Source organism: Leiobunum rupestre, chromosome 3 (genome assembly GCF_980474605.1).
Source record: "Leiobunum rupestre chromosome 3, qqLeiRupe1.1.hap1, whole genome shotgun sequence".
Taxonomy (NCBI): Eukaryota; Metazoa; Arthropoda; class Arachnida; order Opiliones; family Sclerosomatidae; genus Leiobunum; species Leiobunum rupestre.
The window spans coordinates 42,511,467-42,526,642 of record NC_143386.1 but is presented as its reverse complement, the minus strand read 5'-3'; the positions used below and the strand labels follow the sequence as shown (position 1 = coordinate 42,526,642).

General features: G+C 32.6%; 1 protein-coding gene across 1 annotated transcript in view; it reads left to right on the top strand.

The window, feature by feature from the left end:
- LOC149951832 (neuropeptide S receptor-like) overlaps positions 1-7,371 on the top strand; it is a 31,707-nt gene extending 24,336 nt beyond the window's left edge. Inside the window, exon 4 of the mRNA XM_090169683.1 lies at positions 6,760-7,371. Coding sequence (XP_090025809.1) covers positions 6,760-7,239 — 480 coding nt within the window. The 3' untranslated portion in view covers positions 7,240-7,371. The remainder of the gene's footprint in view (positions 1-6,759) is intronic.
- The last annotated feature ends 7,805 nt before the right edge of the window (positions 7,372-15,176 follow it).

Sequence of the window (15,176 nt, the reverse complement as noted above, 5' to 3'; positions counted from 1 at the left end):
ATTTAATATCCTTATGTCTAATAATTTCCTGGTAAGGGTCAACTATTTAATTATTTTCTAACGTGTCTAATAATTTCCTGGTAAAGATCGACTATTTAATATCCTTATGTCTAATAATTTCCTGGTAAGGGTCAACTATTTAATTATTTTCTAACGTGTCTAATAATTTCCTATTAAAGATCGACTATTTAATATCCTTATGTCTAATAATTTCCTGGCAAAGGTCAACTATTTAATTATTTTCTAACGTGTCTAATAATTTCCTATTAAAGATCGACTATTTAATATCCTTATGTCTAATAATTTCCTGGTAAGGGTCAACTATTTAATTATTTTCTAACGTGTCTAATAATTTCCTGGTAAAGATCGACTATTTAATATCCTTATGTGTAATTATTTCCTGGTAAGGGTCAACTATTTAATTATTTTCTAACGTGTCTAATAATTTCCTGGTAAAGATCGACTATTTAATATCCTTATGTCTAATAATTTCCTGGTAAGGGTCAACTATTTAATTATTTTCTAACGTGTTTAATAATTTCCTGGTAAGGGTCAACTATTTAATTATTTTCTAACGTGTCTAATAATTTCCTGGTAAAGATCGACTATTTAATATCCTTATGTCTAATAATTTCCTGGTAAGGGTCAACTATTTAATTATTTTCTAACGTGTCTAATAATTTCCTGGTAAAGATCGACTATTTAATATCCTTATGTCTAATAATTTCCTGGTAAGGGTCAACTATTGAATTATTTTCTAACGTGTCTAATAATTTCCTGGTAAAGATCGACTATTTAATATCCTTATGTCTAATAATTTCCTGGTAAAGGTCAGCTATTTAATTATTTTCTAACGTGTCTAATAATTTCCTGGTAAAGATCGACTATTTAATATCCTTATGTCTAATAATTTCCTGGTAAGGGTCAACTATTTAATTATTTTCTAACGTGTCTAATTATTTCCTGGTAAAGATCGACTATTTAATATCCTTATGTCTAATAATTTCCTGGTAAAGGTCAACTATTTAATTATTTTCTAACGTGTCTAATAATTTCCTGGTAAAAATCGACTATTTAATATCCTTATGTCTAATAATTTCCTGGTAAGGGTCAATTATTTAATTATTTTCTAACGTGTCTAATAATTTCCTAGTAAAGATCGACTATTTAATATCCTTATGTCTAATAATTTCCTGGTAAGGGTCAACTATTTAATTATTTTCTAACGTGTCTAATAATTTCCTGGTAAAGATCGACTATTTAATATCCTTATGTCTAATAATTTCCTGGTAAGGGTCAACTATTTAATTATTTTCTAACGTGTCTAATAATTTCCTGGTAAAGATCGACTATTTAATATCCTTATGTCTAATAATTTCCTGGTAAGGGTCAACTATTTAATTATTTTCTAACGTGTCTAATAATTTCCTGGTAAGGGTCAACTATTTAATTATTTTCTAACGTGTCTAATAATTTCCTGGTAAAGATCGACTATTTAATATCCTTATGTCTAATAATTTCCTGGTAAAGGTCAACTATTTAGTTATTTTCTAACGTGTATAATAATTTCCTGGTAAAGATCGACTATTTAATATCCTTATGTCTAATAATTTCCTGGTAAGGGTCAACTATTTAATTATTTTCTAACGTGTCTAATAATTTCCTGGTAAGGGTCAACTATTTAATTATTTTCTAACGTGTCTAATAATTTCCTGGTAAAGATCGACTATTTAATATCCTTATGTCTAATAATTTCCTGGTAAGGGTCAACTATTTAATTATTTTCTAACGTGTCTAATAATTTCCTGGTAAGGGTCAACTATTTAATTATTTTCTAACGTGTCTAATAATTTCCTGGTAAAGATCGACTATTTAATATCCTTATGTCTAATAATTTCCTGGTAAAGGTCAACTATTTAATTATTTTCTACCGTGTCTAATAATTTCCTGGTAAAGATCGACTATTTAATATCCTTATGTCTAATAATTTCCTGGTAAGGGTCAACTATTTAATTATTTTCTAACGTGTCTAATAATTTCCTGGTAAAGATCGACTATTTAATATCCTTATGTCTAATAATTTCCTGGTAAAGGTCAACTATTTAATTATTTTCTAACGTGTCTAATAATTTCCTGGTAAAAATCGACTCTTTAATATCCTTATGTCTAATAATTTCCTGGTAAGGGTCAACTATTTAATTATTTTCTAACGTGTCTAATAATTTCCTGGTAAAGATCGACTATTTAATATCCTTATGTCTAATAATTTCCTGGCAAAGGTCAACTATTTAATTATTTTCTAACGTGTCTAATAATTTCCTAGTAAAGATCGACTATTTAATATCCTTATGTCTAATAATTTCCTGGTAAGGGTCAACTATTTAATTATTTTCTAACGTGTCTAATAATTTCCTGGTAAAGATCGACTATTTAATATCCTTATGTGTAATAATTTCCTGGTAAGGGTCAACTATTTAATTATTTTCTAACGTGTCTAATAATTTCCTGGTAAAGATCGACTATTTAATATCCTTATGTCTAATAATTTCCTGGTAAGGGTCAACTATTTAATTATTTTCTAACGTGTTTAATAATTTCCTGGTAAGGGTCAACTATTTAATTATTTTCTAACGTGTCTAATAATTTCCTGGTAAAGATCGACTATTTAATATCCTTATGTCTAATAATTTCCTGGTAAGGGTCAACTATTTAATTATTTTCTAACGTGTCTAATAATTTCCTGGTAAAGATCGACTATTTAATATCCTTATGTCTAATAATTTCCTGGTAAGGGTCAACTATTTAATTATTTTCTAACGTGTCTAATAATTTCCTGGTAAGGGTCAACTATTTAATTATTTTCTAACGTGTCTAATAATTTCCTGGTAAAGATCGACTATTTAATATCCTTATGTCTAATAATTTCCTGGTAAAGGTCAACTATTTAATTATTTTCTAACGTGTCTAATAATTTCCTGGTAAAGATCGACTATTTAATATCCTTATGTCTAATAATTTCCTGGTAAGGGTCAACTATTTAATTATTTTCTAACGTGTCTAATAATTTCCTGGTAAAGATCGACTATTTAATATCCTTATGTCTAATAATTTCCTGGTAAAGGTCAACTATTTAATTATTTTCTAACGTGTCTAATAATTTCCTGGTAAAAATCGACTATTTAATATCCTTATGTCTAATAATTTCCTGGTAAGGGTCAACTATTTAATTATTTTCTAACGTGTCTAATAATTTCCTGGTAAAGATCGACTATTTAATATCCTTATGTCTAATAATTTCCTGGTAAAGGTCAACTATTTAATTATTTTCTAACGTGTCTAATAATTTCCTGGTAAAGATCGACTATTTAATATCCTTATGTCTAATAATTTCCTGGCAAAGGTCAACTATTTAATTATTTTCTAACGTGTCTAATAATTTCCTAGTAAAGATCGACTTTTTAATATCCTTATGTCTAATAATTTCCTGGTAAGGGTCAACTATTTAATTATTTTCTAACGTGTCTAATAATTTCCTGGTAAAGATCGACTATTTAATATCCTTATGTCTAATAATTTCCTGGTAAGGGTCAACTATTTAATTATTTTCTAACGTGTCTAATAATTTCCTGGTAAGGGTCAACTATTTAATTATTTTCTAACGTGTCTAATAATTTCCTGGTAAAGATCGACTATTTAATATCCTTATGTCTAATAATTTCCTGGTAAGGGTCAACTATTTAATTATTTTCTAACGTGTCTAATAATTTCCTGGTAAAGATCGACTATTTTATATCCTTATGTCTAATAATTTCCTGGTAAGGGTCAACTATTTAATTATTTTCTAACGTGTCTAATAATTTCCTGGTAAAGATCGACTATTTAATATCCTTATGTCTAATAATTTCCTGGTAAGGGTCAACTATTTAATTATTTTCTAACGTGTCTAATAATTTCCTGGTTGAGATCCACTATTTTCCGCTGCCTTAAAATATCCTTAATTAGTTCATATATCAAGTGTGGTACGGAAATTGGTGAATAATTTATTTACTTATTTCAATATATTTGGTGTTAACAGCGGGTAGGGTTTCGTATATCGATCGATCGGAAAACTAAAAGTTAAACTCTGGTATCTGCTATTTTGTCAATTTTTAATTAATTACAATTATTTTTTCCTGGAAGCATATATGTAAATAGATTACTTAATTAAAATCTAACGTTAAACAATGGATACATTACTAAAAAAATATTCGTAACTAATTCCACTCACGATGTCGGTAAAAATTAACGCTTAAGGGAAAACCCTGTGCATGTTTAGTAACGTTTTCTGCCACCAGATGGCGTAAGAGCTCTCTCATCATTGTTTGAATAACGCTCAATTAAATTCTCTAACCAGAACGTTTCGAAATTTAAAACGCCATTTTTAAATTTCGGGAAGAAGCTAACCTATACCCCTTTCGCTAGAGCGTTGCTTTTGAATAAAACATAAACTATTCTTGGTTGTTTCCCCTTTTTGTCATGAAAGTCTCTCAGTCTTTTTTGGGAGCTCGTTCATGACCTTACTAATTTAATCGCCCACCACCATATTGTAATTTGTCTATAAAGGTTCAACTGCTTTTTATTTTGTCGAATGGTCTAATAATTTCCTAGTTAATTTATTATGACCCAACATGTTCAATAATTTCCTAGATAAAGGTCAACTACTTTATTAATTCCGTATGTTTTTAATAATTTTCACAGTTAGGGGTAAACTTGCCTAACATGTCTAATAATTTCCTGGTAAAGATCCACTATTTTATTTAATTATGTCTAATAATTTCCTAACCTAATTCTACACAGTATAAATTAACTCTAAAGGGAAACCTTGGAAATGTTTAGTAACGTTTTCTGCCCCCAAAAGGGGTTAAAACCTCCTTCATCATTGTTTGAGTAATGCTCAATTAAATTGTCTCTAACCAGAACGTTTCGAAATTTAAAATGGCATTTTTAAATAATTAACGGTCTAAATTGGAATTGAACTCTGAACAGATTTTAAATTATCACCAACTTCATCCATCTCATTAAAATGCATGATTTTCATATTTGTTAGTGAAGTTAAAAAATTTAAGAAATAAATGGCTCTGAACAAATTTTTTCTTCAAAAACTAAATATTCAACCAAAAACCAAACGTCAGGAAAACTGGTCCAAAAATGTCATAAACCGTGATCTTCGCATGATTAAAGGCTTCAAAAGTCGCATGATGACTTAGGCCTAAGGTGGTGCCTTGGGTATTAGCCTAGCTGATTATTATTATTATTATTATTCCCCTTAAGGAATAACGATTTTTCTTTAGAATAAAAAATATAGGCAAAAAATAACATTAGTAGGCCTTAGCGCCTGTATAAGTGTTCCAGCCGCGGTGCTTCGGTGTTCGGGAAGAAGCCAACCTATACCCCTTTCGCTAGATGACCTTTTGAATAAAACCAACTATTTTTGGTTGTACAAATCGAAATTGTTCTTCTGAAATTTACCCTTTCGCTAGAGATGGAAGATAAGTAGACGTGTTGTTAAATCAGAATTTATTTATTTTCATACAAAATTAATTCTGATAGAAAAAGTCTTTATTCCAAGTATCGGTATTATATCTCTCTTAAATACAAAATATTATTTTTTTCGGTTGTCCATAAATGCGCCTTCGTAAATTTTGTAAGTTTCGTGTATAAATATTAAGTCTGACAGTTTTCTAGATTAAGGAATAAATTTAAATAAGATTAAATTATTTTTCCCTATACTTGGATCGCTTAACCTTTTACATTTTAAAAATAAAATATCTAAAACCGTTTTTGAAGGTTTTTAATGCGCTAAAAAAACGGAATTTATATTTTATAAATAGGAAATATGAAACGATATTTGCTTTAGTTTTCTGCGGTTTTTTTCCCGGAAATATAATTTGCAAGATGTCCTAAGTCTTTGAAAGATTAGAAATAGAAAAATTGGCTAAGTCCCTTTAACTAAGTATTATAACCCACGCAATTTCTAACGCAGATCAAGGTTTCAATGCATCTAAAAAAAACCCAAAAAATTCGGTCAATTTGCGGACTTTGACTGCTTAGTATATGACGAGTCCTTTTAAGTAATTAATTTCCAAGGCAACGGCTATCCAAATTCCCGTTAGAAGGCGCTTACGTGCTACGGTTTTTATTTCGCTCGGTGAAACCTTTTGAAGTTATTATTCCGATAATGAATTCGTAGCTATAAAAAACGTTGGAAAATGAAATTTAGACACGGGGAAAATATGTATAAAAAATTTGGGGATTTAAAATAAAAAAGAACATTGTTAAAATATAATGTATTGATAAGAGAAATATAATCAGAAATTATTAATATTCGTTATTGAAATTTAAACTGTAAAGATTAGGTGCTTGAAAATGGGTTCCGACCGGAAAGCTATCATATCATAAAATGTTTTTATAATGTTTTTGGAAATAGGTATACCGTATAATGCCCATTTTGAGAGGGAAATAAGTTGAAAATTTCTCCGCTAATAGCGTAACAGAGCTAGACCTTTTTCGTTTTAAAACACTCCTACCAATGGATATACTGGTTGCTAAGACTACCAGGTCTTAACCATCTTTGATTTTATCCCACTTTGACATCAAATGCTTCGTAAATATACTTCGAGTTTCTAATTAAAACGATGACATTAATCCTGCCATAACGAATTGCGGACTCGCCTCCCAAATTAATTAAAACTTGTTAACTTTCCAAAATTTAAATTGCAGATCTGCATCATCCTAAGCTTCGTCATTTGTTGGACACCATACTTCGTGGTCCATAACATCCGGATCTACAGCGATTACCGAGTGAAAATCTCTCCCAATGTAATAGTTTGCGCGGAGACCCTGGCGTTGCTGAACAGCGCCTTGAACCCCATCTTCTACGGATACTTCAACGTCCGCCTTCGAAAGGGCTTCATCGAGATTGTGTACCGCAAAAGGGACATCGGCTCTTGCGTCACGGCCCAAACGTCGTGTTCCAACGGGATGGGGGCGCCCAGTACGGCCCTCGCTGTCAGAAGCGGGAAAAGCAACGACTGTATGGAATGCGTGGAGGGGTCGTACAGCAGCGGATCGTACCACAAAGACAGTTTCAAACGCAAAACTAAATTCATATCGTCGACTTTGGAGTTGCGTCCTTTTCGATGCGCCAGGAACGGAGCTCGAGGACAGAGTTCCAACAATTCCAAATGCGATAGCGTTTGATCGTGTCATTTCTAGCCTAGGCTATTGAGATTGAATAATTGACTAGAAGCTTTGAAAGATAAATTCAAATCCCATTTTGAAGCTTCAATATCTTCATAATAAAGAATTAAATGGATTCCTCTCTGTAAACAACGTAACAAGATTTTCCAAAACGCTCATTTTTCAGTCTCTGTTTCTATATATAGAGTTACAGATTTATTATTATATCAGTATCAGTATTACATTTTAAAGTAAGTCGTTCGTCAATTAAATATTTATAAATATATATATATATATATATATATATATATATATATATATATATATATATATATATATATATATATATATATATAAATATAAAGTATTATTTTGTATGATAAAAGTGCCTGTATTAAATTGTAGAAATAGATGGGAATTCAAAATGATTGGAAAATATTAAAGATTCATAAAATATTTAAACTTGTGAGCTGCTGACTCTATTTCCTACTTCTTAGGTTCACAGAGATACCAACCGTTGCAAATAATCTTTTTCATATTCTTTTTTAAAGTTTCTTAATAGGTGATTATGAAAAAGAATTGCACGCAGAGGCTCACGGGAGTTGGTTATTTTTTGACAAATCGTCGGCTGCTTAAATTCGTCTGCACCTACCGAGGCCCGCGGTCGTCCGCGTTTAGTAAAAAGCACCAACCATGGATTGATTGTTTGAAAAGTTAGTATTTTTCTAAAATTATTAAAAATACATAAAGTTAACAAATTTATTATATATTTTTTTTATTTCGTATAGTTCTAGACCAAGTATTTATAAAGAAACAAGCCCAATTTTAATAGAAGACACAAGGTTATATTTTCATACATGTTGCCATTATTTCTGTTTCTAATTATGAACATCTTGTATAATAGGATGCTTAGCCCTAGTAAATATTCACATAATGTTGTAGTGGATAGAATTAAAAAATATTTCATTTAATAAATCAATTACCTTAATTTAACGACTTTGCAAACTTCTCTCAAACGAAAAATCCTTTCGATTGAACAATGAAGTTATAGAAATCTCGCTAACCCTTGCCCAACTAGCCAGACGAATTTACAAAAAGGGCCAATTTTGATAATTTCAACTTGGTAGTACTTAACCAAATCACGTGACCACCGATATTTTTCATAATCACCTATTATTCAGACTTACAAGGTTCTACGAAATTTGCATTAAGAAGGTTCATAATTAATTACGTTCTTCCAAGGATTTATTTATCTCTATTTAAGGAGAATGACTTTGTTGAGAAGGGTTACGTCTTCCAAAGTCATTGAAGTGCACGCTGCTGACGTTTTCTCCCGAAGTTGAAATAAATAATTTTTAGTTTTATTCTTAAAGCAAGTGGCGGCTCGACGTGAAGCAGCTCTTTTTTCATTAGATGTCGCTAGCGTCGAAATAAAAAAAGCGGTACTTATCGGTACCCCTCGCGTTGATTGGCTCGTTTGTAAATTGGTCAATAACATAAATTACAGCAATTATAAACTATATTTAACATGGGATATATAACTTAGGTTAAACTCCAGTAAATAGAGTCAGTTCCGGATTAAGGACTAGGCCTACAACGGTTAAAAAAATGTGTGTACATGAATAAAAATATATAATCAATGGATTTTTCATTGATTCGGTTTAAGCTAAGATAATTTACACCTGTACTACAATGCCAACGTTATAACTCCGATTTCAGAGTGTCCGCTACAAAACACCACCAAGTGGAGAAAATCCGCGATAGTAATCCACAAACATGCAGCAACCCCCTTTTTTTGATCCCCCTTATAAGTTGTTTAACTATAATACTCTACAATGGCTCATAAATAGATGGCACCACGCTCTCCAGTAAAGACGCGTTTTTCGAAGAATCGGGCAATCGGCTAGATTCATGGCCATCTCTAATAACACGGGTCTTTTCATAATACAGGTGGCAATGATAAAGCCGCCACTTGCTTTAAATTAAAATAACATTTTACTTTCGTAAAGATACTAAACAAAATATATTTTCCAAAACGTTTCTGAAGCTGTAATCCTCATTTAAAATATCTACTTTACTGGTTGGTGTAAAACAAAGCATTTTAAAAAATTCGATACTAGAAAAGAAGGTAAAATTTCACGTGTGTCATTAACGAACTCCAAATTAAAGGGGAACGGCCAAGCTTTTCCAAATAATATTATGGCCTTATTTTCATCACAAAGAACAACTAGACGTTCAATATACTTACACGTGCCTTATTTTGTCTCGAAAAAACAGTTTTTGACCCAAAAAGTTGAAACCCAAAATAAGTATTTGGGTTTGAATTTTCGCCGCCATCTTAAGGTGTATCGCCAGCGCCAGCACGACCTTAGTGAGCGACTTGCGAACTAGGAAAACTTTTGAAATCGCGCAATTTAGGCTTAGGTCTCGTATACTGGAACGCGCCGCGCGTGCAAAATAATAATAAAAAAAACTTTCGTGTCTTCAGCTGCAGCGCGCGCTTTCATATTGTTTTTCAATTTTAATCAAGCAGGGAGTGTCTCGCCGATTTCCCACCAGGTGTCGCAGCGGACGCGCGCTTTTCAATTTCCGGAAATTTCTTTATTTTATTAAAAATTAACCGCTTAATATTTTTTGATATTTTTTTAACGGACTATAGGGCTATATAACTGGTTAAAGCTTGACCGTTCCCCTTTAAATAAAGAGTTACCTCGAGTTTGACCCATAAATTTAAAATAACCCCTAACGTGACCACCGAGGTTCTCGGAACCTCTCAACTGACAACGCGTCCAAATGACAAGCAATTTGATTAAGTATTCGAGGTTTTACTCGTGTACTCTGAAATACGCCGTCACTATCCTAACAATGAAATTCGAGACTGTTAATGCTTCAATTCTTTTGGCGCTATCAGGTTGAAGCGGACAGTTTTATGGAAGTGCTTAGGCTACTGTGTACACATTGTGAGAGGCAGCTCAAACAAATCTTTCCCATAGGGCTTTGCGTTAAAAAATTTTGAATAAGGCATTTTGTTATAAAACAAGTTGGCAAGCCAAAATATACCTCTCCTCGGAAGAGTTTTTAATTTTCAGTAAAGCGTAACTGTATCCGTGGTTCTGCGGTAGAACGCTAACCTGTCGTGCAAGAGGGCTCGGGTTCAAATCCTGGCCGATTAAAAAAATATACTACACCCAATGACAAAAAGAGGGCGCTTTTGGAAAAACCTTTTCCCTGATTCTAAGAAACTGGGTACGCAGTGATTACCCTTTGCCCCGAAAATGCGAACGCGTTCGCAGGCCTGACAGACAGACCCACAGACAGACCCAACCACCCACAGACAGACAGACACGGGGGTAGTATAACCCCTCCTAGGGTACAAAGTCCCCTCGGAGAGGTAAAAACTCGTTATATTCCACCATATTTTTTGTTATAATTTAGAAGAATAGCTTTAAGTTATATCATAAGTAGATAAGAAACATAAGTATGGCACAGAACGAATTCGATTAATGATGGTCTGTTGTGGAATGATTGCGAAATAGAAAGTTCCTACTCTTTCCGTTGGCAAAATAGTTGGTTAGTTTGATGGCGAGAAATACTAGCGTATACGCGTTAAGTTTTGAAATTCGAACAAAACTAACTTCTGAAATGGAGCCAGTGTTTATAATAATTATTTTTAACTTCCGATTCAATAATTCATCATTATTTTCCAAAAGTAAGCTTTATTTCCATTTTCCAAACCTTTCAATTTCCAATAGGCCTTGGCTGGTGCGTCGAAAAGGCTGCCGGCGGACCGTCACCGATTTTGCGGGCATCCTCCAGATATAGGAGCAGTTCGCGGAGAGTTGTCAGTCCGTCGGGACGTAATGGTTTACGTTGTCATTGGCAAAACAGACTATCATAAAAAATTTCCATTTTGTAAATAGGAAGTGTCATACTACTGTTTATTACCCACTTATAGTTATATTTATTTCCATAAAATCCTCAGCATGCTACCAGAACTTGTGCTTCCAAACTATGAAATAAAACCAGAAACTAATCTGAATTCATTGTAAATCGAGAAAGAGAAAGTCGGTGGATTTCAGATTGATCCCAGTTATCGATTTAACATTTTTACCGATGAAACTCCTTGATAAATTATAATTACTGATTATTTTGATTTGCTCCGTATAAATTTGTGGAGATTTCGAGAGTTAACTGCCAAAGTAAATTACTCGTAATTTTCATATGATAAAAATACCTACTCTACTAAAAATAAATCAAATTTAATTAATAAATTTAATTATTTTGGTCTGATTTAAATCAATTTTACATTAACCCGTGATTTAAATAAAGTGTTTTTTCTAAAATGTCAATTCAGAGAAAATGATTATTTAAATTACATTTTTAATTGATAATTATATTTAATTAAGATTAATTTAAATTTTAGTTTCTACTTAAAGGGGAACGGTCAAGCTTTAACCAGTTAGATAGCCCTATAGCCCATTAAAACCTAAAATTTATGGCGAAAACCGCATCAAAAAATATTGAGTGGTTAATTTTTAATAAAATAAAGAAATTTCGGGAAATCGAAAAGCGCGCGTCCGCCGCGACACCTGGTGAGAAGTCGGTGAGACAGTAAAACAACGTAAAAGCGCGCGCTGCTGAAGACGCGAAAAATTGGTTTTGCACGCGCGGCGCGTTCCAGTTATAAGAGACCTAAGCCTAAATCGCGCGATTTTAAAAGTTACGCTAATTCGCAAATCGCTCATACGGGGTTAGGGGCGCTGGCGGCAGCCCCTAAGATGGCGGCGAAAATTCAAACCCAAACTCCTGGCGTTATTTTTCGTTTCAACTTTTTGGGCCAAAAGCTATTTTTTCAAGACAAAAAAAGGTACGTGTTAGTATATTGAACGTCTTGTTAATCTTTTGATACGGAAATAAGGCCATATTTGGAAAAGCTTTAACGTATTACTCAATTTCTCAAGAATAAAAAAAAATAAACCTCAACAGCTCGGGTCTATAAGCTTTTGTTAATGAGCAAAACACATAATTTTTTTACTTGTTGAGGTTAACGGTAATAGTTAGTGTAGGGAGCTGTTGGCTCGTACGCGTGGCATGCAGGGCTTGCCACCACCCTCCTACGCATTGTAACCCGGCCACCTGAATTAATGGCTTCAAAAGTCGCTTGATGACTTAGGCCTAAGGTGGTGCCTTGTTAAAAAAAAATTAAATTAAAAAATCTTTACTTGTGAGAATAGGTCAATACTGTTCAAATTATTATTAAACCTGACCTCGTACAAACTAAATGACAACATCAATTTCAAGGATCAAACAAACATCTTATTACCAAAAACACAATTTTCGGATTAGAATCCCAGTAATTACGTATTCTTTAGAAATATTTTAAATCTCGACTACCAAAACTTACAATTATGGTGTAAACCTTCATTATTAAAGCAACAAAGAAAAAAATATTAATTTTAATAAAGGTTAATAGAAATACGCATGTATGTAACGTGGAATTTTAGCGCATTAAAGCTAAGTTAAATCAACTATAAATGTCCTATTCTTTTATTTTCGTCATCGCGTCATCAAGAATTAGCTTTTTTTTTCCAGATTCAATGACGCTTTCTTTAGGATAAAGTTGCCAACTCAGCAACAACATACAGGGGCTGTTCACAAATTACGTAACGTGGTAGGGGGGGAGGGGGGGTTTTGGCAAGCGTTACGAATTGTTACGTGGGGGGGGGTTCACTAAAATGTTACCTAACACATCTTATCTTTAATATCGTAGAATAAAATTTTCATCACTTTCAGAAACAGTCGCAATTATTAAAAACATAAGCATTTTCATTGGTTTACTCACGTTTAAAAGAATTTCATACCCATGGGTATAAAATGTTGCGTAAAAATACAGTTGTAATTTCAAATGTAAATTACAAACAACAAAATTTAGTACCTGATCTTATTGTACTTTATTACCAGCATATTAGTTGTTACGTACTATAATTATTTAAGGGGGGGTTCGATATTTGTTACGCAATTTAAGAAGAGGGGACTTTCCATTTGTTACTCTTTGTTACGAGGGGGAGGGGGGAGTCCAAAAAGTGGTAATTTGTGAACAGCCCCACATACGAAATTTGGTCGCTGTCATCCTAGGAAAAGGTTTTTATTCCTTCGCTTTTCGGAGCGGGAAAGTCCCCCCAAATTAGTGACCTTTTCCAGTCGACTTCTAACACGCTAACTTCAGATTTATAACTTTTGGAGTTGGTCGTCACCGCCTGCAAAGTTCAAAAGGCTAAAACCTCGTCCATTTTATCTTTGTACGGATAAAATAATTGTAGTGGGATTCGATTTTTCCATTAGGTATGCTAGATGAAGGGTTTTCCATGTCCTTGTAATTACACGAAATGTTTGTATTACGATAGCTACATTTTTCCATTAGGTATGCTTCTTTTATCCTGTTATAGGATTAGAGGCTTTTGGTCAGGGACACAGACGACGCGTAACACCACACCCTGAAATGAACGTACGTATCAATCACACTTTTATTTTTTACAAGGTTCATACAGCTATTGGCTGATTTTTCTAGGTACAAGATGACCTCAATAACAACTAAGATTTTTGCTTATTATGTCGCAAACCCTTACCTAATATCATTGCTAACTTAACCAATCTTTTCTCAAAATCCGTTCCAATTAGAAATTATAATTTCAAATTTATTTTAAGTTATTAATAAATAAAATGTGAGGAAGAACAACTTTCTAATTGGAATTTTTGCTCTAAACCTAATGGTTCGTTTATTCCCATTCGACCGAAAGAATATTAAAATGTAGCCCAATTGGCGGGGTGATTTGGTATTTTATTTATAAGGTATGTACTATCGAAGATCCATGTTTAGGTTAGGTTAGGTTAGGTTAGAGTTGGTTAAGTTTACTATTTCAGTTTTGCTTCAGTTACTTTTCTTGATTAGGTGAAGATAAAAATATAATTCATGCTCATTCCATTTTATTTTCAAATAAATTCATAGTACAAAGATATTAAAATGGCATAGCTAAATTCATAGCTACTGCATCTAGTAGGGAGAGTGCTACTTCATTTTGAGATTAAGACGGAATAAATAATTATTATTGATGTATAAATACCCTCCTTTATTAGCTATCCGCTCCATTGCAAACGACTTCAGTAACTAAATTGAAAACATAGCAAAAGCCAATTTATATAGCAGCGTTCGGTCGAATGGGACACATAAAAGCGTTCGGTCGAATGGGACACATAAAAACCGCACGTTTCGGCGGAATTCGGTCGAATGGGACACCTCAAAAACCGCCTTCGGTCGAATGGGACTAAAGCTAATGGTTCTCGAGATAATTTTAGTATGACCTTGAAGACATGGTTCGAGGTCATACAATTTTCCGAATATTAAAATCTCCTACCATGATGCGATTGTTTAGCAAATTTTGATAATGTAGCACGATTTGTTTTGGAGTTATTAGCGCTGTCTTGCAATTTTCTATTTTACGACCTTTGTGATTTTGGTAAAATTTTTCTCGACTTACTATTGGTCGAATCCGATCATATCTACACTAGGTAAACATAAAACTAGACGGGGAACACATTTCTAATTGGAACCAACTTTCTCGAGATAGTTTTTGGATGACCTTGAAGACATGGTTAGTGCTCGGCATTCGATTAATTTTTATCCATGAATAAAATAAGCTCGGCGATATTTAAATAATATTTATTTAAATAACCAATAGTTGAATATAAATTGAAAAATGTTTAAATAATCGAAAGTGAATAAGCCTATTATTTTAATAAAACAAACAATTATTTAAATAAATACCACTTTTATTCAAATAAATGCTTCGTTGCGTAAAAAACATAATTAAATAAGTTAAAATGATATTCTTTTTACCAACGTTTTTTAAATAAATCGAAAAATTTGTGGATAATGAATAAACAATTCCGAACACATGGTT